This window comes from Phocoena sinus, chromosome 6, assembly GCF_008692025.1.
Source record: "Phocoena sinus isolate mPhoSin1 chromosome 6, mPhoSin1.pri, whole genome shotgun sequence".
Lineage (NCBI taxonomy): Eukaryota > Metazoa > Chordata > Mammalia > Artiodactyla > Phocoenidae > Phocoena > Phocoena sinus.
The window spans coordinates 50,315,119-50,339,661 of record NC_045768.1 but is presented as its reverse complement, the minus strand read 5'-3'; the positions used below and the strand labels follow the sequence as shown (position 1 = coordinate 50,339,661).

General features: G+C 49.5%; 1 protein-coding gene across 4 annotated transcripts in view; it reads right to left on the bottom strand.

The window, feature by feature from the left end:
* Positions 1-951: 951 nt before the first annotated feature.
* Positions 952-24,543, bottom strand: part of APBA1 (amyloid beta precursor protein binding family A member 1) — a 249,652-nt gene continuing 226,060 nt past the window's right edge. For 3 of the 4 annotated variants that reach the window (XM_032636259.1, XM_032636258.1, XM_032636260.1), the window contains 7 exons: positions 24,343-24,429; positions 23,509-23,694; positions 19,638-19,817; positions 17,942-18,154; positions 7,782-7,901; positions 5,498-5,638; positions 952-4,709 (listed from right to left, as the gene is read on the bottom strand). In XM_032636259.1, the coding sequence (XP_032492150.1) occupies positions 4,638-4,709; positions 5,498-5,638; positions 7,782-7,901; positions 17,942-18,154; positions 19,638-19,817; positions 23,509-23,694; positions 24,343-24,429 (999 nt within the window). In that variant the 3' untranslated portion in view covers positions 952-4,637. The remainder of the gene's footprint in view (positions 4,710-5,497; positions 5,639-7,781; positions 7,902-17,941; positions 18,155-19,637; positions 19,818-23,508; positions 23,695-24,342; positions 24,430-24,543) is intronic. The other variant, XR_004350517.1, reaches the window with a different exon arrangement.

Below are 24,543 nucleotides of genomic sequence, written 5' to 3'. Positions count from 1 at the left end.
TCAATAAGTGGTGCTGGGAAAACTGGACAGCTATATGTAAAAGAATGAAATTAGAACACTCCCTAACACCATACACAAAAATAAACTCCAAATGGATTAAGGACCTAAATGTAAGGCCAGACACTATCAAACTCTTAGAGGAAAATATATGCAGAATACTCTTTGACATAAATTGCAGCAAGATCTTTTTTGACCCACCTCCTAGAGAAATAGAAATAAAAACAAAAAATAAATAAATGGGACCTAATGAAACTTAAAAGCTTTTGCACAGCAAAGGAAACTATAAACGAGATGAAAAGACAACCCTCAGAATGGGAGAAAATATTTGCAAATGAATCAACAAAGGATTAATCTCCAAAATATACAAACAGCTCATGCAGCTCAATATCCAAAAAACAAATAACCCAATCAAAAAATGGGCAGAAGGCCTATATAGACATTTCTCCAAAGAAGACATACAGATGGCCAAGAGGTAAGTGAAAAGATGCTCAACATCACTAATTATTAGAGAAAAGCAAACCAAAAACTACAATGAGGTGTCACCTCACACCAGTTAGAATGGTCATAATCAGAAAATCTACTACAATAAGTGCTGGAGAGGCTGTGGAGAAAAGGGAACCCTCTTGTACTGTTGGTGGGAATGTAAATTGATACAGCCACTATGGAGAACAGTATGGAGGTTCCTTAAAAAACTAAAAATAGAACTACCATACGAGCCAGCAATCCCACTACTGGGCACATACCCTGAGAAAACCGTAATTCAAAAAGACACAGCCTATTGTGTTTTACAGCTGTGTTGGTTTCACAAAACCTGCCCGTTTAGGAAATGGTTTCTGGGCTGTGAGCAGGTCCCACGGGATGGGTAGGAGGTGGCCTTTTGGGACGACGACATCTTTCCCCCACTTTCAGTCTTGTCCCTCCCCCGAAACAGTTAAGACACTCAGCCCGGGCCAAGAGGTGAAGTTCTTGTTTATTGTTGCAGCAACTCTTACAGACATTAGCGTTCAGTTAAATAAAGGAAGAGAACACATTAAATACATCACAACCCCCAAAACGGTATGGAGGAGGGGAGGGAGGGCCAGCCCGGTGACCAGACTGTCAGAGGAAGTACATTCAGTGGGTGTGCGGCATCAACATTCCAGGCTCACGTGTATATAGATCTTATTTATATATTTATTTATATTTATATATAGAGATCATTGAGTTTTGTGTATACAAAGAACCATATTGTTACAAATACAATACTATACTTCTCCCAGCGCTTTACAATAAGCTCTATTTCACCCTCTTTACAGAACAATAGTACAAGTTCATACTCTAGGGACTGCTGAATATGTACACGGAATTTCCTTCCCACACGGTCCTCACGACTGCCTTGATGGAGGGTCGGGACGTAAGGTCAGTGTTGTGTGCTCAAGTCGGACTCAACCAGGGAAGGAGCAGACAGACATGAAACTCAAACCAGCAAGTGGCCTTGTAAGTGGGAGAGTAAACACACCTAAGAGGAGGTGCCCTTGGTTGTAAACATTGTTAACAGCCTCACCGCTGGGCTGAGGGACCCAAGAAGGGCTTGTGGGTGGGTATCATCTGCATGCGGACGGGGTGACGGGTGTGAAAAGGGGTGGTGGGAGTGATGGGGAGGTAGTAGGTTACTCTGGGACTCTCTGAGGCCAGTGCTGATGGGCAATGTTCAGAAAGCAGACCCGGCTGCAGGGACTCGGAGTCCAGTGCCCCGTGTCCAGTGAGGGGAGCAGGCTCCAGGCATTGGTCTCTGGGGGCTTCGTCCTCTCGTGAACCCAAGGCTGATGGTGGCTCCCTGAAATGCTCACATTTGAGAAGGCAGAGGCAGGGTGGGTTCTGGTGCATCCTGGCTGGACCAGGAGGGGTCGACGGATCTAGGAACCTGTCCCCAAATCTGAGTCACCAGCATGTCCTAGCCAAGTGGCAAGAGGGGCTTTCTGCCTGGGGCCATGTTTGGGAAGGCTGTTCTGTACATAGTCTTCCCCATTACATGGGGTTTCAGATATTTACATATGTAACTATATATACTGGGATGTCAGAAGGGAAACAGACCACCACTTCCCGTGGGACTTTCAAAAACAGAGTTACTATTAAGATTCTGGCTCCTTGGTTAACTTCCATATGTGGGCTGATTCCCTCCATCCAGTGGGAGCAGGGAAAAGAATACACTACAGCCCGCTGAACCTGGACCAAGCTCCGGAAACATTCACTATCTGGGCGTGAGGAGCCACTTTTACGAACACAGAGGTACGTGGTGGGTAATCTTATGCTGAAATGTTGGCCTTCTAGGAGAGTTCACCACACTGGCCTTTTCAGCACCTGTCAAACTTCCCAAGATTTTTGTGCAGTTGCAATAGAAAGTATATTCTGTCTCTTCTCTCCTTTGGGTGAAGAGCCTTATATAATTATGTGGGAGGCTGCCCAGGGACTTGCTGGTGGGGGTTCCCGTCCCCTGGCCGAGTGCGGGGGCTCGGAATGGGCCCTCGGGTCACCCTGGGAGCAGATGGCATGAGCCTCTCTCCAGTGACTTCCCAAGGCTCCTCATGCCTGAAAATACCACCCAGAACGCTTCATTCCTATTTTACCCGCTCCTTCTGGCAAAGGAAAGATGAACTTAGGACTCTTTAGTATTTAATTATATGTCATCAGACACTACGGTTAGTAAATGGAGCTGAGGTTCCCGGCTCCTCACGTTTGCAGTGGCTCAGCCTTGAGGCTGGTCTCCCAGCAGCATTCAGCTAAGTGTCCTCAAAAGTCATCCGGGGTCCCAGACTGCCCAGCCTGGACCCTTGGAGAAGGGGCAGCCCCTTCCTAAAGGGGACATGCGGGCAGCACAGCCACTCTTCAGCAGGGCCTGTCCCACGGTCACACTGGGAGTCCAGCCACTGACGCCACTGACACAACCGGCTTTCCTGACTCTAAGCAGAAAACTCAAGATGGCACAGAGATCGCAGGGGCACTGACCACACAGCTCTCTGGCACAAGTATCTTGTTCCCAACCTTTTCATATTCACTTTCTCCCTCCCTGAAATCCCTCCATTCGATGTATAAATCCATACTATCCAACACGTGCTCACCGGGTTCCTATTTCCATGGACACAACATAAATAACGCAGATGTTGAGAAGAGGGACTATATTAATATCACAAAATATATTAGTTTCTCTTCCCCTGTCTTTGCAGAGGTCACGAGCAAAACAAAACAAAAACCAATCCAAGCCACACCCCACCCACATGAAAACAAAATGCTCTTTGGACCAAGGGTAAGTGAAAACTGGCTCAGAATCATGGTATTACTAAAACATCTGCACCAAACTGAGACAAAAACCCATGGACATGAGGCACCTGATAAAACACGTAATGTTCCACACCAAATAAAAGCTTTTTCAGGCCCACAAGGCAGCAAGACATTTCTGGAACACATTTGGGGCTTCTTAGGCATCCCCTGAGGTCATTTTTGTGGTTTATATACTGTTCTGGGCCCTCAAATGTCACATCCTGCCTCATGGTCCTGAGTGGAGAACAAGGCTGGTCCCACCTTGGGCCAGGAAGCATAACATGATTCCGCCGGGCCTCACCTTCAAGGGGAACAGTCCATCGCTCCCAGACTCCCAGTGTGGGATGTGTGTGTCGGGTGGAGGCGCGAGGGGAGTCCACCAGAACACTTCTAGCCAAGGCGGTGCTGGCAGGGCCAGGCCTCAGCCTCAGCGGGGCGGTTCTCTCCAGACAGGGCTCACCAGTCCCTGCAGGCCTCACCTGCTGGGGGAAGGGGCCTCACAGGGAGGTGACGTGGGTTTTCCAGGGGCTCTGGGTGCCTCACTGGCGGAAGGGAGGAGGGAAGGCTGAAATATGTGCAAGTGAGACTGTGCACGTACGTGTGATGTAGAAGGAGGCAGGAAGCACCTGCCTGTGTTTAGCTAATGGTTGCTAACCTTGGGAAGCCACGGGTGCCCTGGGAATCGCCCAGTTCTCTGCAACACGAAGGTATTCTTGTCCACGGCAGTTCCCCTTCTATCCTGGGTGAAAAGGTTTGCATTAGAAAACACAATTATGTTGAAACTAAAACTACAGAAGAGGCATAAGGTTGGCTCAGAAATTCTGGGCAGAAATAATGTATGATGCCCCACGTACATGGTGGGCAGGCATATCCATAAAGACACAGGCTGGTCCTCCCTGTTACTACCATATTCCCAGAAATTGACTGGAAGAGAGCAGAGATCAGTGGTTGGATCGTAGGCACTGCTGAATCGGCTTTTTCACCACCCCTAGGAGTTCCTTCTAAGAGGTCTGCACCTCTTGGGAAGGGAAGATCCTTCCTGAGCGGTGACAACCCTCTCCAGGACCCCCAAGGGTCCTGGGCAGATTCTGGGTGGATACTGGCTGCTCTCCAGCCTCAAGGGAGTGCATACAAAACTTCCCTGGTGGTAAAAACAACAAAAAGCCAAACTAGAGAGAGACAGAGAAGGAGGTCTCTGTGGATTCTTTTCCTTCTGTGTCAAACCGAGTGCTGGGTATGAGAGGGGAATGTCTCAGTGGGCACACAGATGTAGCACGAGAAACACAACCACAAGTGAGGAGAGTCCTCCATGCATGCTGCCCGGGGGCGGGGGCGTGGCTTCAGATGTAGACGGGCTGTTCCTGGGCCGTCAGCAGCCTGTACATGGCAGCCGGCATCGTCTTCATGTGAATCTGAGGGCAGAAACGCACTTTAGCGGGGGGACCGAGGCTCTGAGAGCTGTGTGGGCACTGCCCCAGGGCTAGCGGGAGAGGCAGCACCTCTTGCCGTGGAACGCCTTTGAAAGGTACACCCCTCATCCCCCCACCATTCCTAACAGGGGCCTGACCCATGTGGCCTCCAGGAAGTACGGAATCCATGGGCTTCTAAAAAGTTAGGGGTGACAGAGTGAACAATGAAAACCAGGTAAGGTGGTTTATTTCCCAAAATCTCTTGCTCTCACCAGGCCTGTTTTTTTTTTTTTTTTTTTTTTTTTTTCAAAAGGACAAAACCCTTAAAACAGTAGGACCACTGTGGGGTTTTGCTGCTCCTGCCTCCCTCCCTTCCCCTGGCAGGAAATCAGCCCCAGAACAGCTGTTCTGACCCCTGCCCAGCCATACCAGGGAACTCTCTCTGGGGAGCTGTTGATTAGATTTGAATCTGACTTAAAATCTTCCAGGCACATTTGGCAGGATTAGCTGGGAAGAATGGAGAGAACTTGGGCAGCTATGGCGGGAAGATGCCCAGGTCGGAGAATTAAAAAGAGGAGGTGGGCAAGTGATGCCAGAGGAGAAGGCTGAGGGTGACGTGACGGGATTTTGAGGAGCAGCTCTAAGATAACCACTCGTTACCAGGTTTAAATTCTGGTCCAAGACAGACTGTTCAGTGTGGAGGTGTGCTGAGGACAGGGAAGGACACTCAGGAGGGCTTCGTGGAGGGGGCGAGCGCACCAGGGGACCCCCAGCCCCCGACTCTCCCTTACCTCCCCAACAGCATTGGAGAGGATGTACACGATCTTCTCGTGTGGGGTGGCGACCACACTCTGCCCGTTGATTTCAATGATGCGATGTCCCACGCGGACACCTCCTCTCTCCGCTATTCCCCCTCGCATGAGGCTGCAGATCTATCAGAGTCAAAGGCCAAGTTACCCACCCTGGCCTGCATCGCCTGCTAGGGAACTGGGTGGGGGTGGGAGACTATCTTTTCTAGAATCCCCCATCCCCAGCACTGTCATCTCTGAGGAGCTGCCATGGTCAGGCTGTGGACATTTACATCTCTTTGTTTCTTTTTATAAGAGCTAGGACTCTGGATGCCCAGATGGCCCCCTTGTTCTCGCACTCTGCACAGGGGACGCAGCACGTCACTGGATGTCACGGCACAGTGAATTCTGAGTACTTTTCATCCCAGCTCAGTCTTGGTAAAAAGAGCTGTTTGGGCCTGTCACAGAGCTGCCAATGGTTTCAAACTGTCAGCCTGTGTAACACAGTTTAGTATTATCTGGGACTCAAACACTGAACTGTGTAATGCTAGCAGCCCACTTTTTAGGGTCACAGTTACCTGAGTTAAAATGGGGCTAGAACCTGCTAGAACCCCACTTCGTGTTCCAAAGTGTGGCCACCTAGAAGGCAGAAGCTCCCTTTGACTGTCCCAACTCAGTGGTTCTTGTTCAAACTCCCTCTGGCAGAAATGATAACATGGCTGGTTTTTGTCTCAGGGCAGCCAGGCACTGCGGTGGGCAGAGGCTGCAGGCTGGGGGAGGGCTCTGGGCTCAGCGCTGCAGGCTATAGCCAACCCTACCTCACACACAAAGCAATCGGAATTTCCCAAAAGAACATGGTTTGAATTTACAGAGCTGACTTTTTCACTCCTGACCGTGCACCTTTCTTTAAAAGCCTATGCAGGGGACTACCCTGGTGGGGCAGTGGTTAAGAATCCGCCTGCCAATGCAGGGGACACAGGTTCGATCCGTGGTCGGGGAAGATCCCATGTGCCACAGAGCAACTAAGCCCGTGCACCACAACTGCTGAGCCTGCACTCTAGAGTCCGCGAGCCACAACTACTGAAGGCCGCACGCCTGGAACCCATGCTCTGCAACGAGAAGCCACCGCAATGAGAAGCCCACGCACCGCAGCGAAGACTAGCCCCCGCTCGCCGCAGCTAGAGAAAGCCCATGCGCGGCAACGAAGACCCAACACAGCCAAAAATAAATAAAATAAATTTATAAAAAAAAAAAGGGAGGAAAAAGAATAGGGTTTTTCTATCTGCAAAGATGAATGCAGAGAGAAGGAGGGCACATCCAAAAGCTATAATATCAAGAAGGTTACAGATTTGTCACCGAAGCCCAGATCTACTATGAGTCCAGAACAAGGCAAACCAGGACAAAAAGGGAGTAGTCTTGACTATGGAGTTTGTGTTTGGGATGAAGAAAAAGTTCTGGAAATAGCACTGATGGACACAACCACTTTTGGAATGTACTTAAAGGCACTGAACTGTATGCTTAAAAATGGTTTAAATGGCAGACTTAATGTTGTGTATGTTTTATCACAATAAAGGAGAAAAAAAAGGAAAGTATTTGAAGGCAGACATCCAGGTGATGAAAGTACTCTTTATCTCCCAAGTGCCAAATTCAGGTTAAAAAGGCAAGGCAGAGGGCTTCCCTGGTGGCGCAGTGGTTGAGAGCCTGCCTGCTGATGCAGGGGACACGGGTTCGTGCCCCGGTCTGGGAAGATCCCACATGCCGCGGAGCGGCTGAGCTTGCGCGTCCGGAGCCTGTGCTCCGCAACAGTGAGAGGCCCGCGTACCGCAAAAAAAAAAAAAAAAAAAAGGCAAGGCAGAGATCATTCAGGCATAACCCACAGGGCTGGGTTCTCAGCCTGGGCTGCGCTGGTATCACCAAGGGTTTGGAAGCCCAGCCCCCAGGGCTCTTTGCCCACCGCCCTGGGAAGCTGCTGGCTGGGGTGGGGGGGCGGGGTTGGGAAGGTGCGTACCTCAAACTATCTCAAGCTGGCAGCTGGGAGGGTCACCCTGCGCATCACAGAGTCGCTGGGCTCTGGGGCACATGGATCTGGGAGGGTCCCTCTCTTCCCCCACAGAAGGCACAGAATTCTCTGCCCATGGAGGAAGTGAGTCTGCCTTCAACCGTTCGTCCCTTCCTTGCTGGATTCTTTCTGGAAAATGACCAGCTTTCAAGAACAGCCCCAAAACCCAAACCCTGGGCCACGGTTTCATGTGACAGACTTTTGGAAAAGGTGTGGGGTTGTACTTACGATTCCGTTCTGGACACTGAACCCCAGCTGGTAGCGAAGGTCTGGTCTCCTGATCAACACGGTGGTCACTGGGGGACACCTCACGATATTCAGCTTGACCCGGGCCTGATTCTTCAAGCCCTGAAATGTGAATAAAGCACAGGGGATTCGATGACCATTGATGCCAACAAGAGATAAATGCAGACGGCACCAAAGGCAAAAGATGCTGCACTGAGCCTCGGTTTCTTCGTTGACTCCACAGTGCCCCGCGTCCAGCCTGATAGCGCCTGCGTCGGACAGTCCAAGCTAGATTCTGTCAACCTAGGGGAGAAAACCATTAGGTTTACGTGGAGCCCTTTCAGCCCACGCAGAGACCAGTTTCTGTGGGCAATGTCTTCATTTTGGGAAATGGGCTGCATTCAAGGCATCTGAAAAAGGCGATCGTCTGTGCAGCTAAGAGGGAAACTGCCACATGTGCATTTTGGCTTGAAAGATGAAGGATGCACAGTCTCTCTCCTGGTCAGGTGGGAGACAAGCACGAAAGGAACTTTTTCTCTGAAACGCATACTCATAGCAATTCCTCCTTTTCTAACAAAGGACAACTAATTCACACGACAGCCCAATTCATCAGGGCTTGCTGTCTCTCGCCCCTGGTGGTCCTGCTTCCCCATTCTCTCTGCCTGTTAGGGATTCTACAGTTTATCGACATTCCCACGAGCATCTGGGGGGAAGCAGGGCACAGAGGCAGGACTGCAGTCAGTGAAGGCCTCCTTGGGAGAATGAATAGGGTGGTAGGACCAGCGCTGGTGGAGAGGGAAGTAGGAGGAAATAGGGCTTAATGGTCATCTCCGATCTCATGCTCCCTGGTAACTCGTCCCTCCCTCTAAATTGGAATGGAGTATAGAGGCAAAATTGGTTTTTAAAGATAAAGAGGGACTCCATCTGGTTTCTGAGCCTATTTAGAGAGCTTCCTTCACCCCACTCTGATCTAAGCGGAGCTCAGGCCTGTCTTCCTGCCCCTTGAACACACGCTCAGCAGGGACCAGAGCCCGGGTCTGCACAGGAGAACCCCTAGAAAATCATCACAAAGCTACGCTTTCCCTCATTCAGGCGGTGGGAAGCTGCTTCTCCTGCTGGTCCCGCCACCGACTTGTGAGCCTCACCCAAGAGGAAGGTGCCAGACAAAAGTAATTCAGTCCCGAAATGAACTCTCCCCGCCCCCCGACATCTCCCCAGCCTGTGTGCTCTGCCTCAGGCAACTCCCACTTGCCAGATGGTCCAGACCAAATGGCCAACAGCAGGTGCTTTCCAACCCGCTTCCATCATGGCACACAGGGAAAGGGCCAGGGTAGAGAGACCACACCGCTTGTGACTGGAGGACCTGCTTTGAGAGCTGAGGCGGGGAGAACTCAGCACTCCCGTCTGATGCCTGTCCCACTGCACTCCCAGCTCGCGAGGCCAGCTGATTGGGAAACAGCGCCAGGCCTGCCAAGGTCCACTCCTCCAAAGGGCCAGAGCTGAGGGGAAAAGCTCTTCCTAAAAGACGGTACTGTGGGGTGAGTGGACAGCCTCTGCACCAACAGAGGAGGGACTGGCAAAGGTAGGCTCTATTCCACCAAGTCCGTCGTATCCCCTGGAGATGCCCCCCTCACCCCCCCTGCCCCATCAATTCACAGACCGGTCCAGTGTGTGCCCTCTATCGGCGAAGTGGGAGGACAATGACAAATCCATTTCAGCCCAAAGGGTGATCGCCTCTTAGTCTATAAATAGAAATCTGTAAATTCCACAACCGCTGTGGCCAACTGTCACCCTCCGACCAGTCTGCAAACACTGTCTCTGCAGGAGGTCAGGACTTCTGCTTCACATTTTACGGATGAGGACACAGACGTGGACATTAAACCTGCCTCGTCTGAGGCTCAGTGGGGGCCGGATGGGGATAAGGGAGCCTCTGCCTTCCTCACAAGCACCTTGGCCAGCAGAGAGGTGAAAGTGGTGTTAGATGACTTTGGTGCCAACAGAATTTGTGGCAAGAGTGTAACATGCCCCTCTGAGTGGCAGGAGGGACCAACAACAACTTTTGCTTCTAAGTAATGAGGATACACTCTAGACTGAGGGATGGATAGGGGCCTTTTTGGCCCCTGTGCTTGGCCAACAGGTCCTCAAAGTGGGGACACCCCACACCAGCAGCACCAGGACAGTTTTGTTAGAAATGCAGGGTGGGGGCAGGGGTAAATTAGGAGGCTGGGATTAACATATATGCACTACTATATACATAACATAGATAACCAACAAGGACCTACTGTATAGCACAGGGTACTATATCCAATATTTTGTAATAGCCTATAAGGGAAAAGAATCCGAAAACGAATGTATATATGTATACACACACACACACACACACACATATGGATAAATGAATCACTGTGTTGTACACCTAAAACTAACACAATATTGCAAATCAACTATACTCCAATAAAAAAAAAAAAAGCAAGAGTCTAGGGTCCACCCAGACCTACAGAATCAGAAACACCAGGGGTAGGACTCAACAAACTGTGTGTTAATGAGTCTTCCCAATGACTTGATACACACTTCCTGGCGACACACTCAATTTTTGATAACTGGTACAGACCACTGCCACAGAACAATGAACTCACATGCACTCAGGGATGATCAGAGTCAAAGATGTCAGTTTACTACTCATACCTGTGGCCAGTGTGCTACATGAGAGCATGGGCTAGCCACGCCAGGGGGAGGGTGACAGAGCCAGTTGGCCTGGTGCTCAGTCAGCCACCCCCATGTGTGTGAGCACCCCTAAGGTCACTGTCCATTAAAACCCATCCTGATGACGAAACTGGCCAAACCACCTGTCACTGCACGCTGACTCTTGCCAGGCACCGACCTGGAGTCACAGGAGCTGTCTCCTTTAATCTCCTTGGCAAACTGGCAGCTCTAATTATGCCCATTTTATAGAGCAGGAAACTGCGGCTTCACCACTCACCCAAGTTCACCCACAGCAAGATTCTGTCCCACGTCTATTTGTATTCAAACCCAGAGCATTTTCGCCTAAACCGTGATTCCCCATATAGACAATGGGAGGGTGTGTGTTATTCATGAGTAAAGCCTACTGGACAGAGAAGCCAGGGAGAGTGACAGAAGGATGAAGCTGTGCCCCCAACCTTTTCGCCCAGCCTTGCACGGGGCCGTGTTTTTAGTTTACTCGCCTACCTGGCGAGACTTCAGGGCTCCGGCTCCCTGGCTGCCCCACTTCCTTTGGGTGATTCCAGCTTGTCCTCTCAGCGTGTGAGTTTTGAGGAGGTCAGTTTAATTCCCCACCCCCAGCTGTTTCCTCAGTGTCCTGAGTTGCTGTTTTCTGCAGGACGGGAGCCTCCCAACGGCTGTGATTTGGCTTGTGGTGACGTGTGCGCACTCGCAGGCAGCTGTTACCGGCATCCCTCCGTGGTTTCTGGAACAGCTCTAGGAAACCTCTCCGGTTCAAGACACGTTTTCAAATGAGAGCAACAGAATGTGCAGAGGGCGACTCTCCTGGGGTGAAGGAAGTCTGCGGAGGTCCGGGCCTCCCGCACAGCAGCAGGTCCCGTCACCCATGCCCACGGGGATGTGCTGGAATTCCTCCCCTAACAGTGGGACCGGCGGGGCTGGGTGAAGAGGCCTCTGCTTGGTCAGGAGACCTGGGCTGCAGCTGTGTTTCCTCCACCACAGCCCGGAGGGTCTTAGACCCTCTATTCCACCTTCTACCTCAGTCTCCACGTCTTCAAAACAAATGCTGAAACCTACTAAGAGCTCTTCCACTTCTAATTGCTACGATCTCAGCCCTTGTTATGCATTTTTATTCTTTCCTAAGCATGTCTGCTGACAACACCACATCTCAACCATCATGCTCAGAAACAGCTATTTCTAACATTACAAATCGGCTTCTCTTTTGGGGGTGTTGCTCAGATACCATTTGTGCATATATTTCTTTTTCCCTTGAGAGCCCCCTCTTTATCACTCAATCAGTAGATATGTATGGATCACCTGCAATGTGCCAACACATGTGTTAGGCGCTGGGAGTTGGTGGAGCCAGGCCTCCGGAAGCTCAGGGGAGGGCTGCGGGCACAGGCAGGGCAGCCAGAATCCATTCCCCTTTCTCTCCCCACGTCACAAACTACAAGACCAGGAGTGTGTGGGAAACAAGAGCAAAGGATGATGAAAATAAGGAGCATGTTGTCAGAAACACAACCCTCCAGATAGAGCTACCCGCTTTAAATATCTGCACCTATGAAACACTGGGGTTGTTCAGGTATGTCTGTGAGGTACAGGAAAACCTTGGAGAGCTCCTGAAAAGCAAGAGAATGACTCTTATTTTCTCTGTTACCTAAAAAGTCCACATCGCTCCGGTGGGTTCTTTTGTGTACATTGATTTAAGATGCTGATCTGTCCCTCAGTGAAAGAATTTCTAGACTGGGGATATCTGCTGCAAGATGAAGCCCAGAGAGATGGCAAATCTGAAACAACCAGACCACGCACTTGCTCTGCTGTTCCCCATCAATGCTTCAAGTTGGGTCCCATTAACTCGGATTTCTCAGCTGCCACTTTATTGGAGGTGCCAATTAAATAAATGGTCATTTCGTCCCCATGACAACAGTGGAATGGTGTAGCAAATTAAGAAGTATGGTGGGAGGAAAGAGTAGGGAAGAGGGAACGGGAGAGGAGAGAAGCCAGAATGGTCTCTATAGCAACGGGAAAGCAGACCCGTGATGATCCTGTGGAAGGTAAGGAAGCGGTGCTCTAGTTTCAAAAAGAAAACAAATCTGGAGGGCACGACCATAGAGGCGATGGCACGAACAGGCGGTCTGCTAACATGCTTTGCCTACCAATAATTATGCTTTAGGAACTATGACAGGAAATATAAGAGCTAGGGAAGAAAGAAAATAATTCAATACCTGTAATCTATTCTAGAAACATACTCTATTCCCTATAGCCAGGGGAGAGAAAAGGTCAACATGCATTAAAGTGGCAAGATGCAGAACACTCGAAGCCCATTATTGGCGATGTCATCACCGGGGAGTCTGTTGAAAATGCAGAAGCCCACCCCAGACCTGCCGAATCAGAACCTGCAGTTTAATAAGATCCCTGGGTGATTCAATCCAAGTTTGCTAAGCACTGATTTTCCAGGATGAGAGCTGCTCGCTAAACTCATCGCAAGGAGCACTGACGTAACACTGAAACAAGCGATACTGATGGGAAGCCTTGAAGAAGCCCAGAATGCCCCCCTGCGGGGGCCTAAGGGTGAGGGTGGGGCAGTCTGAGTACCTGCTCAGGGGCAGGCAAAAAAGATACGTTTTTTACAGAACTTAAAAACAAGGAGACAACCCATTAAACGTCTTCTTCGGTACTGGCAATTCTAGCTGGAATCAGTAGGAAGATTCTCGGGGTTGGGGGGAGAAGGGGACAGGGCCAATCACCCTTTTCTATTCGACAAGGCAGTGCATCCTGCAGTGCTGAGAAAGGGCAGCTGTGTCCCAGCTGGGGCCTGCCTGCTAAGTACTTCTCTGCCTAGGGTGGCCACAGAGGTGCTGGCTTTCTTCCTCTCCATCTTCATCAGTTACATCTCTTTCATCAACACATGGCCTTTTAATTTTCCGATTCCAGAGAGACTCCATTTATAGACATCAAAGGTCAGCTACTCGTGCAAACAAACCTTTTCCCCTTAGGAAACTGCTCAGACAGTGCGCCAATTACGCCCTGTGCTAGTCTGTTTCCACCTTGATGTGTGATGCACTGGACAGAAGACCAGTCCCCGTGTGGTACCAGGGGAAGGCAGGCCATGGGTCTCACAGCCTCCCTCACCTCGTCTGCCTCCTTTGTGCAGAGGCAGGGAGGGGTGGACGGGGATCTGGACTCCGTCAGCTGGGGTGTCCTGGGCATGCTGTCTGCACCTTCTGAGTAGCTGATGACTCATCTGTGAACCAGGCATTTGCCATCACCCTCCCTCACAGGCTGTTTTTTATGAAGAGGAAGGGAGGTGACCAGTGCCAAGGGCTGGGCACTGCCGGGCAGGTGTGTAAATGGGCTCAGGCATGCAGCCTTGCCAGTCCTCAGGAAGGTCTGCTTATTCCCACCCAGGCCCCAGCCCCACCTGCACTCAAGTTATCCTCTCTTCTGGCTCCTCCTCCCCAAGCCTTTCCTGACGTAGATCAACTCCCCCGCCCCGACCCTCCCTCCCTCACTGACGTCCCTTTCTCCAGATTTCTCTCCCACACCTGAACTATCTCCCACAGGCAGGCTTTCTCAATCTGTTGACATTTGGGCTGGATAATCTTTAGTTGTGCGGACTGTCCTGTGCATTGTAGGATTTCTGGCAGCATCCCTGACCTCCACCCACTGGATGCCAGTAGCATCTCCTTCTCCCTAGTCGTGACAACCCAAACTGTCTTCAGACATTGCCAAATGACGCCCCGGGGGTCAAGGGGTCAGGATCCCCCAGGTTGAGAACCACTGCCCCAGGGTCTGACCACAGACACCGCTGGAACGGTATCAGGGTGGCCGAGTGACCTGGCTGCACTACTGACACACTGTGTGGCCTCGAATGATTATATCATCTCTCTGTGCCTGTTTCCTAACTTACACAATAGTACCTACCCTACAGAAGGCTGCTGTAGGGTTCTGCGAGTGAACACACACATTCTCAGAATGGTCCAGGCGCACAGCACTCAGTCACTGTTATCATCAGTCCTTTCATTCCCTTCTCCCCATCGAGGCCAAGCTCCTTAGGGTGCGGATTGTGTCTGAGGCATCTCTGGCTCCCATGGCCCCTCGACAGTTCTCACACGTGCATCGGTGTTTAATAAGTAACTTGCTCCCTGGTGTGAGAGGGCATCTGTGAACCTTGGCATGTGTGAGTGAGAAGCCAAACGTGGGTGGGTCCTTTCTCCCTACTCCTGGCCCTCCCTGGCTTCCGCACATTATCACACCATCAGATCAGCCTTCTCAGGCTGGCTCAGACCTACCTCTCCCAACACAAAGCCAGTCCACCATCCATCAATTCCAGAAGAAACTCCCAAAGGCCACTTTCCTTTCTGCTAGCCACCTGAGTCTAACTCCTCCTTCAAGGCCCACCTTAAAAATCAGGTAGGGCTTCCCTGGTGGCACAGTGGTTGAGAGTCCACCTGCCGATGCAGGGGACACGGGTTCGTGCCCCGGTCTGGGAAGATTCCACATGCCGCGGAGTGGCTGGGCCCGTGAGCCATGGCCGCTGAGCCTGCGCGTCCAGAGCCTGTGCTCCGCAACGGGAGAGGCCACAACAGTGAGAGGCCCACGTACCTCAAAAAAAACCCCCAAAAATCAGGCAAGATTTTCCGCTCCCCCACTCCAAATACTCTTAGCATTTCACCTCTATGTTGCCATTAGGGCCCACTGAACCCTTTCAATTATAAATTATCCTCCATGTGCATACTGTCATTCTGGCTTTTTATATTTATTTTTTTTCATTCTGGCTTCTTCACAGTTCAGCTCAGGCTAACAGAAACCCAATTAAACATGTTTGAATGAATATACATGTTCAAACTAGGACCTTTAATCTTATCTTTAATGTACGTTAAGCAAGAGGTAGAATTTATTTATAACAAAAAGAAATGAGCCCCAAAAGAACTATTTCTTTCTGGGTGTGATTATCTTATGAGGATTTAGATTTGTTTCATTAAAAATAAACAGGCAGGGCTTCCCTGGTGGCGCAGTGGTTGGGAGTCCGCCTGCCAATGCGGGGGACAGGGGTTCGAGCCCTGGTCTGGGAGGATCCCACATGCCACGGAGCAACTCGGTCCGAGTGCCACAGCTACTGAGCCTGAACTCTAGAGCCCACAAGCCACAACTACTGAAGCCCGTGCACCTGGAGCCCGTGCTCTGCAGCGACAGAGGCCACTGCAATGAGAGGCCCTCACACCTCAACGAGGAGTGGCCCCCGCTCGCCGCAACTAGACAAAGCCCCCATGTAGCAGCGAAGACCCAACCCAGCCAAAAATATATAAATAAACTTAAAAAAAATAAACATGCAAAACAAAATGAAAAGACAACCTACAGAATGGGAGAAAATATTTGCAAACAATATGACTGACAAGGGCTTAATTTCCAAAATATACAAATAGCTCACACAGCTCAGAAACAAAAAAACCCAATCGAAAAATAGGCAGAAGACGTAAACAGACATTTCTCTAAAGAAGAAATACAGATGGCCAATAGGCACATGAAGAGATATTCAACATCGCTAATTATTAGAGAAATGCAATCCAACTACAATGAGGTACCACCTCATACCAGTCAGGTTGGCCATCATTAAAAATTCTACAAACAACAAATGCTGGAGAGGGTGTGGAGAAAAGGGAACACTCCTACACTGTTGGTCAGATAGCCACTGTGGAAGACAGTATCGAGGTTCCTCAGAAAACTAAAAATATATAGAATTACCATATGATCCAGCAATCCCACTCCTGGGCATATATCCAGATAAAACTATAATTCAAAAAGATACATGCACCCCTATGTTCATAGCAGCACTATTCACTATAGCCAAGACATGGAAACAACCTAAATGTCCATTGACAGATGAATGGATAAAGAAGATGTGGTACATATACACAATGGAATACTACTCAGCCATAAAAAAGAAAGAAATAATGCCATTTGCAGCAACATGGATGCAACTAGAGATTATCGTACTAAGTGAAGTAAGTCAGAAAGAGAAAGACAAACACAATATGATATCACTTATATGTGGAATCTAAAACGTGACACAAATGAACCTATCTATGAAACATTAACAGAATCACAGACATAGAGAACAGACTGGTGGTTGCCAAGGGGGAGGGGGTTGGGGGAGGGATGGAGTGGGAGGTTGGGGTTAGCAGAGGTAAGCTTTTATATATGGGATGAATGAACAACAAGATCCTACTGTATAGTACAGAGAACTATATTCAATATCCTATGATAAACTATAATGGAAAAGGACGTATTAAAAAAAGAATGTAAATATATATAACTGAATCACTTTGCTGTATAGCAGAAATTAACACATTATAAATCAACCATACTTGAATAAAAAATACTGATAAAAAAAGCAGGAAAAAGAAAGAAAAAAAGATGAATTCCTATATAACATAAAAAACAAACAAAAAATGCAACGAGGTAGACATGTCTGGCCTATACACTCACCTTGACCTCCCCTCCATCCCAGGGCCCTTGGCCAAGGATGTTCTTTTGTGATTTTCTTCTGCTTAGAATAACTATTCTATAAATTCACATTTATTCTCTCTCTCTCTTTCTCTCACACACACACATACAGAGCTATATTCTAGTTAGCAGTCTTTCAGGAAACCCCAAGGAACCAAAGAAAGTCATAGGATCCTAGTCTGCCTGTACCACACTGCTTGGTACAGAGCTGGCAGGGTCTACAGATACTGTAGTGAAGGAAAAATATACTTGTTCCTACTTCCCATGCAATCAGCGAGTTCCAATGCACTCAAGAGACTACACATGGATACTTCACTTCTAAGAAAATCTAATTTCTTGCCCTCAAATACTCATATTCAATTTTCCTTTAAGTAGCTCTTCTCAGCCTCACAGAACAGTATCAATTCAGGCTGAACAAGAAGTAATTATGTTCAGGTTTTAGAAGGAGTACACAGACCGTACCAGTTTCCTTCCTTCTACGTGGCATGTGTGGATCATGTTAGGCAGGCTCTGGGGAGGATGCACTCACCTGGATCACAGTAAAGGAAAGTGCCCGGGGATCTGAAGCATTTCCATGATTTGTAACAGGGATGGCAAGTCATCTCAAGAACACCCAGCTGGCTATAAGTGATTGCCTTGATTACTGAGCTGAGGAAAATTCTGTTGAGGCTGAGTGGGGGCTTAATGGGACAGAATGCTGTGATTGATTAGTGATGTCTGCGAGGGCATGGTGTTAGTGAGTGATGCCATGTGAGCCAGATATACCATCCCTGAAAAAACAATTTCAGGGAGGAATTGGTAAATAGCAACTTGATGGTAAACAACCCAAGTGCAAGTCCATGCCTTTTTTATTTGTGTCCTTCTCAGTGCCTGACACTTAAAATACGCTCAAATGTTGATGACTTCATATCACTTCAGGTCTACAAGAGAGTTTGATTTTTCCCATCTCCAGTTACCTTAATAATGCTCTGGCAGGTCGACAGAGGCAGGCCCACCAGGCTGGTGCCATTTATGGACATGATCTGGTCCCCAATATTCAGCTTCCCCGATTTCTCCGCTGGGCCTCCGTGCATCATGTTGGCTATGATCACGGTTGGCAAGATGGATCCCCAGCCAGACTCCACAATCACCACACCTAGGATTTCCCCTTTCTGCTTCTCTATAAAGACCTGAAAGGAGGAAAACATGTAGAAAGCCTGAATCAGCAACCATCCAGGGTAGCAACAGAAATCAAAGCATTTTCCCTATTCCTGTCTTGACTAAACATGACAGACATTTCCCTGATGACTCCAACCCAAATGCGTCCTGTCCTCTCTATATTCCATGGCATGTATTACCTTGTTTGGAGATAAGATCTTTTCACAGGCAGTCAAGTTAAAATAAAATAATTAGGGTGGGTCCTCGTTCAATATGATAGGCATCCTTACAAAAGGGGGAAATCTGGACACAGAGACATGCACAGAGTGAAGACACAGGGAGAAGATGACCATCTACAAGCAAATGAGCGGCCTGGAATGGATCTCCCCCCTCAGAAGGAACCAACCCTGCGGACACCTTGATCCCGGGCTTCCAGCCTCTAGAACTGTGACACAATACATTTCTGTTGTTGAAGCCCCACCTGTCTGGGGAACTTTGTTACAGCAGCCCAAGCACCCTAACACACCTCCGTCTGACCTTGGTGTCAATGATTGATTAGTACAGGCTACAAAGGCCTGCTAGCTCTTTTGGCTCTAGGTGGGACAAGGTCCGTCCTGCGATGTGTGAGCTGGAGCTTCCCTTTGGATCGGAATGATGCTCATCTCCAGCAAGGTCACATTGCTCCCTGGCATCCCCACCACCCTGCCGCCCACACTCACTTTTTCCTGAGTGCACCCTTCCCCCAAATCCCATGTACAAGAATTCCCATCTCAGGCTCTGCTTCCAGGGAGCCTAGGACACTTAACATTCATTAGTGGATAGAAAGATCACTTTCTCACACCTAGTGGATAAAGTCCAGGCCCCTCACCACAGCTGGACTCTCAAGCCCTCCAGTTCTGACCCAAAGCCTGTACTGGCCTCTTCACATCCTCTCCTATGCACAACCCCTGCTGCAGCCTGGCTGCCTCATTCGTGGCTCCCCAGACAATTCCTGAGCTTTCGGACCCTCATGCTTCTGTTACTTTGGCTCAGCCCTCTGCACTCCTCTACACTTTCCAAAGAATACTCAGACCTCAGACCAGATCAGATGGCCCCGTTTTCCTCCAGACACTCCTGCAGAGCTCGGTCCCTGGGGGAGCACAGCACTTATCATCGGAGACCTGAGAGCCGAGATCGGCTCCAATCTGCCAAGTACAGCTGTCTCTGACGAGTGCCTGTACCAGCACCATCATCTAAAATCTGTGCCCTTTCCTAGACTGTGGGCTTGGTAAAGGGCAGGGTTCAGGTCCCGTTTGCCTCTGGAACCCACCCCAAAGTCAGCTCTGGATTGCAGGGAGCAGACGACGCCCTGTCTCACTGGCCACGGCCCTCGGCTGCAGTCCTTATCGGGCCTCATGTGAGGTGAGACAGAGATGGGCCTGAGCTCACTCTTCAGCCCAGCCACTCTGCCTTCACTTCTATCGCGGGTGGGCCCGGCTGGCCCAGCTCAGAGAACAGCTTCTGGAAAGTACCTACATCTTTGCAGTTTTCCGACTTGGAGAAGTGGATCAGGTCATCGTTGTACATGTCCTGGGTGTTGAGCAGGTCACTGTATTCCTTCTGGCTGAGATCTTCGGGGTTAATCCCGTTGGCCCTGAGGAACTCCTGGTATGCCACGCTGAATGCCTGCCCGATGGACTGTGCAATCAGCTGCGCCTGGAGAGGAGCCGGAAAGGGGAGACGGGGTCAACAGGGCAGCACTGCTGGTGGGCGACCTGGGTCCCTCAGGACTACAGAGCCCTAGGCAGCAGCTAGCCCAGTGGGTCGCCATGGGGCAGCAGTGCCTGCTAGAGGCCATTTTCAAAATTAGTGGGGACAATTTTGTCTATGACAATGGTCCTGATGGAGCTCCTGGCATTTGACGGACAGGAGTCAGAGATGCTGGACCTACTGCCGTGCAAAGGATAGTCCTACACGGGACAAGCTGTTTTACATCCTGCACAACTTTCAAATATCCCACTGGACATTCATGTACATATAACAACTGTGTCTAAAGGCTGGGACTCAACTCTAATTTATATAAAAACACAGGACTTTAGCTGCACGCTCTAATACACACTGAACAGTCCAAGAATACAACTATTCTGTAAATTGAGAGAAGACGGTATTTTGTTTTGTCCAACACTTTACCACGAGTAAGCTTCATGACTTTGGAAAATCGTCAGCATCAATGCTATTCATGGGATGTGGGTTGCCAATAAATCACATTCCCATCAGCCTGCACACTGGCCGTAGAGCATGGTGGTTTCTGCATGTGTGTGTGAGTGTGTGTCTGTCAACCTATTTTATTTAGCTTGCTTTCCTTTTATTTCTCCCTTGTGTTATACTTATGGCAATACTTTGCTTATTTTGTGAAAAATTTTTCAAAAAGGGAGGTTACATTATCTATGAATTTCATTTCATTCATATTATCTATGGATGGGACATTACAAATTATTATGCATTTTCCAGGTGAGGAGATTGCGGCCCGAGACGTGAAGGAACCTGTTCAAGGAAGGTCACACCGCTCACAGGACAGGAGCTCTGCTTCTGTTGTTCTTTCTCCTGCACTGGGCTTTGATAACCTTTCCCTGCGTTAATTAACCAACATTACAACCTGGGAGAGACACCAGCAACTGAGCCTGTGCTGTGTTAAATGCTGTAGAAGCACCGTCACGTAAATCCTCACAGCAAGTCTAAGACGTCAAGTATGACTGGTCCATAAGCCCTCATCCTAAGCTCTGAAGGCAGTGTTTCAGAATTCAGAAATGTTCACATTTTAGAAAGGTAACAGGGTGCATTTATCATACATTGTGTAAAAACCCCATTAGAGCCTGAAGAAGTGCCTAAACACAGTAACGTTCCTGCAACAAATGTGTAAGATTCATGGTAAGCTGGACAAATCCTATAAAGTGTCTCATGGCAGCTCAAAGCAGGTTTATCAACCAATCGAGCACAAAAATCCCTTGTTTCTCAGAGCTCTTAGACTTTGGATCTGTTTCCTTTGCTCCCATTGGGCAGATCAGGAAAACGAGGTTGAGAGCTTAAGCTGGGGTGGGGATGGGGGCTGAGAGTCCTGGCAGCCTGATTCCGGAGCCCACCTCCTGCCCACCACTGGGACTGCTGCTCTAATAGTAGTGGGTAGAAAGCCCGCAAAACAACAAAAAGCTCTAGGGCAATGTTTCAAACACACACAACTCTAATCTGCACTCCTCCTTTCCCTACCTTTGGTAATTTTTGCTGAAAGCAGCTAATTAACTGTGATATCAGAAATTTCTGCGTGGCTGGCGGTGGGGAAAGAAATGCTTAACTTTTCTCACTCTGAGGACCTGGTGACGTCACATGCCACAAGTCACATCAAGGACCACCATGCTGCCTCCTGCCGAGGCATCACCGAGGGCCTCAGAGGCTCGTGTGAACAGACGAACTAAAAAAAGTGTGTCTGAGAACACGGCCAGCGGTCCTCCCGACCGTCATGTGTGGATGCACCGGGCAAACACACACAGGCTACTTATATCTCTGCCGTGTCCACCTGAGCCGCACGGCAGCCCGTTCTACAGAAGCTCAGCAGCTGCACAGCCTAAGCTTCTGTAGAATGGGAGACGGGATCCACAAACAGTCCTCCCAGTTCTGCAGCCCGTGCTCTCCCGGGCTTTGGAAGCAAAGCAGTAAGATTCCCAGGTGCACCCTTGCTTCCTCATTCTTCCCCTTCATCATCTCCCCCTACGGACCCAAAGGAGCCCCAAGGGAAAGAAAGCCCTCCTCAGGAGCACCAGGCCAGAGGGAGGTGGCAGAGGGTCGTACCGGGACCCTCACGTCTGGTGAGCAGAGCTAACTCCACCTTTTCACGGGCCTGCAGAACACATGAAACTTAAGATTCTAAATGTAACTCCTTTGGAACTTTCCGAGAACCGTCTAAACTCATTTTCTCCCAGTTTGCAGGTCTGGCCTCAGTTTTAAAGGAAAAGCGGGGAGAATGGCCAGGACAGGTGCTTCAAGCTCTCTGCCTTCTCAGTGACCGTGTCCCTGGGACTGCTTTCTAGAGAACCAGACAAGTAAAAGATGGTACAAAAGTGTAAGCGTCTCCTCCTGTCTGTGGCTACAGCCATGTCAGCTCTGTTTCCCTGGAGAAAAGCAGCTCGCCTCAGACTCCTAACTCCTCAGAGGAAGGCCATTTAAAGCAGCTGCATGAACACTCTTCTGGAGAAAAATGGCCCCTTTTAAGGAGCCAAGGCTACTGTAGGCAATTTTCTTTGAGTATATAAAGGTTCCCTGCTCAACATGAGAAATACAGCTTATTCCACTGTGGCAGGAGGAAAAGTTAGACCAGTCAACGGCACCAACACGGCCCTCTTGGGGAGGCTCTGTAGCTCAAAACCATCGTGGGGGGAATCCCCTGGTGGTTCAGTGGTTAGGACTCTGTGCTTTCACTGCCGAGGGCCCAGGTTCAATCCCTGGTTGGGGAACTAAGATCCCGCAAACCTCATGGCTTGGCCAGAAAAAAAAAAAAAAAAAAGCAAGGCCCAGAGTGAGTTTCCAAGGCCTGTCGAGCTTTGGGGGAAGCACGGTGCTAACACAGCTTGAAGCCTGGTGTTCTCGCCGGCAGTTCTAGGGACAACTGGGTAAGGAGGCTGAATGGAAGAATGGGCCACACCTCTGTTGTACGCTGATTTCCTCTGCTGACTTTATCACCTGGAGCGATGGGCGTTAGGGATCACTAGCTTTGTGACTGGAGGAGCAGCTGGTTTTGCTAAGGAGCGGGTGGCTGGTGCTCTTGCCATTTGGTGGGAAGGGTCAGGGATGCTAACTTTCCTGTTAGGAAAGGGCAGTCCTGCACATCCAAGAACTGTCCTCCCCAAATGCCCTAGTGGCCAGGTGAGACCTGTTCGGGCCCCTGTGGGTCTGGCTGAATTCTTCCCACCCTTCTGTCCTCTCTAGTGGCTTGCCTCCTTGCCTTTCCTCAACCTCTATCAGCAGGTCCCTGTCTCAGGGCCTCTGCACCTGCTCTTTCCTCTCTCTACTCAGGTCTCTGCTCAAATGTCACCTCAGAAAGGACTTTGTTCATCACTCTACCTGAAATAGCCCCTGGCCCCTCTATCCCTTGACCTAGTTTTTCCTTATCAAAGCTTCCACTACCTAACTTTATATTAAGTATATTTATCTATCTATTTTCTGTCTCTCTACAAGCTTTACAATGAGTATCTTGTCTATTTTACTCGGCCTTATATCCCTAGCACTAGAACAGTGCTTGACACATAATAAGTGCTCAATAAGTATTTGTCTCACATATGATTAAGGTTCTGAGAACTAGAGGGAACCTGGCCACCCAAGGGCAGCCCAGATCACACGGAAGGGAGGCCGCCCTTACGTCCTCAGATTCAAAGACGTGGCAGATCATCTTGTACTGCCTTTTTCCATCCTGGGATGGGTGGGAGGCTTCCACGTTCTCCTGGGAGTTGGAGCGGGGCATCCGCCGGCGGGCCATCAGCACAACGATGTTCCCGATGTCTGCAATGTAGGAAATGGTCCTCAGAGGGTGGTCCATCATTGTCTCCTGGAAGGCAGCAGGGAGAGGCTGGTATGTCCAGTGTGGCATCGAATGACCCATGAGACAGCCTGCCACCCCACAGCCCAGCCAAGTGCAGTCCACACGTGGGAGCTCGCTGCAAACACCCTGTTGGCAGACTTACATGCACCCACCCAGGCCTGGGAGCAATTCCCTTGGCTTGTGATAACCCAGAGCAGGAAGTGGTCTGTAGTATGTGAAAAGGAGTTTCAATCATTTTACAACCAGTAGAATCTCTGGTGGGGAAGTTAAAAAATAAAAAATCTGCACGTGATGACTGGATGATTGTAGTGTGTGTGTGTGTGTGCGCGCGCGCGTGTGTGTGTGTGTGTGTGTGTGTGATTTTAAACAAAATTTCTTAAAAGGCTAGTTTGTTCATGAATCTTCTGATAAAAACTTATGAGAATTATTAGCAAACAATATCCAAGGCTTATTTTTTCCTTTGATCTTTAATAGCCCCAATCCTCCCTACCAAGTCCCTTCCCATCCCCCAGCCCAGCAGCAGGCACTGCATACACAACCTTCTAGCTTGTGTGGAAGCCAGCATCTGGGGACAGCTGCTCTACAGACAAGGGCACAGTCTCCTAGTTGTCATGCTAAGCTTCACCCCCGAGGAAGGTGGGAGCCAGCTAATACCTGCGTGTCGGCGTTCAATACTTTGATTCTCTGGGTAGAAATGAAGAGATCCACTTCAGTCATTGGCTGAGATTCACCTTCAGGGGCCTGAGAAGGAAAATGCACAAGAGAAAGCTCAACACGTTACTCTGACCCAGGTGCGTGCAAGCGAGGTTAGCTCGTACACAGAGGCATTGAGACACAGTCACCAGAACAGCGATG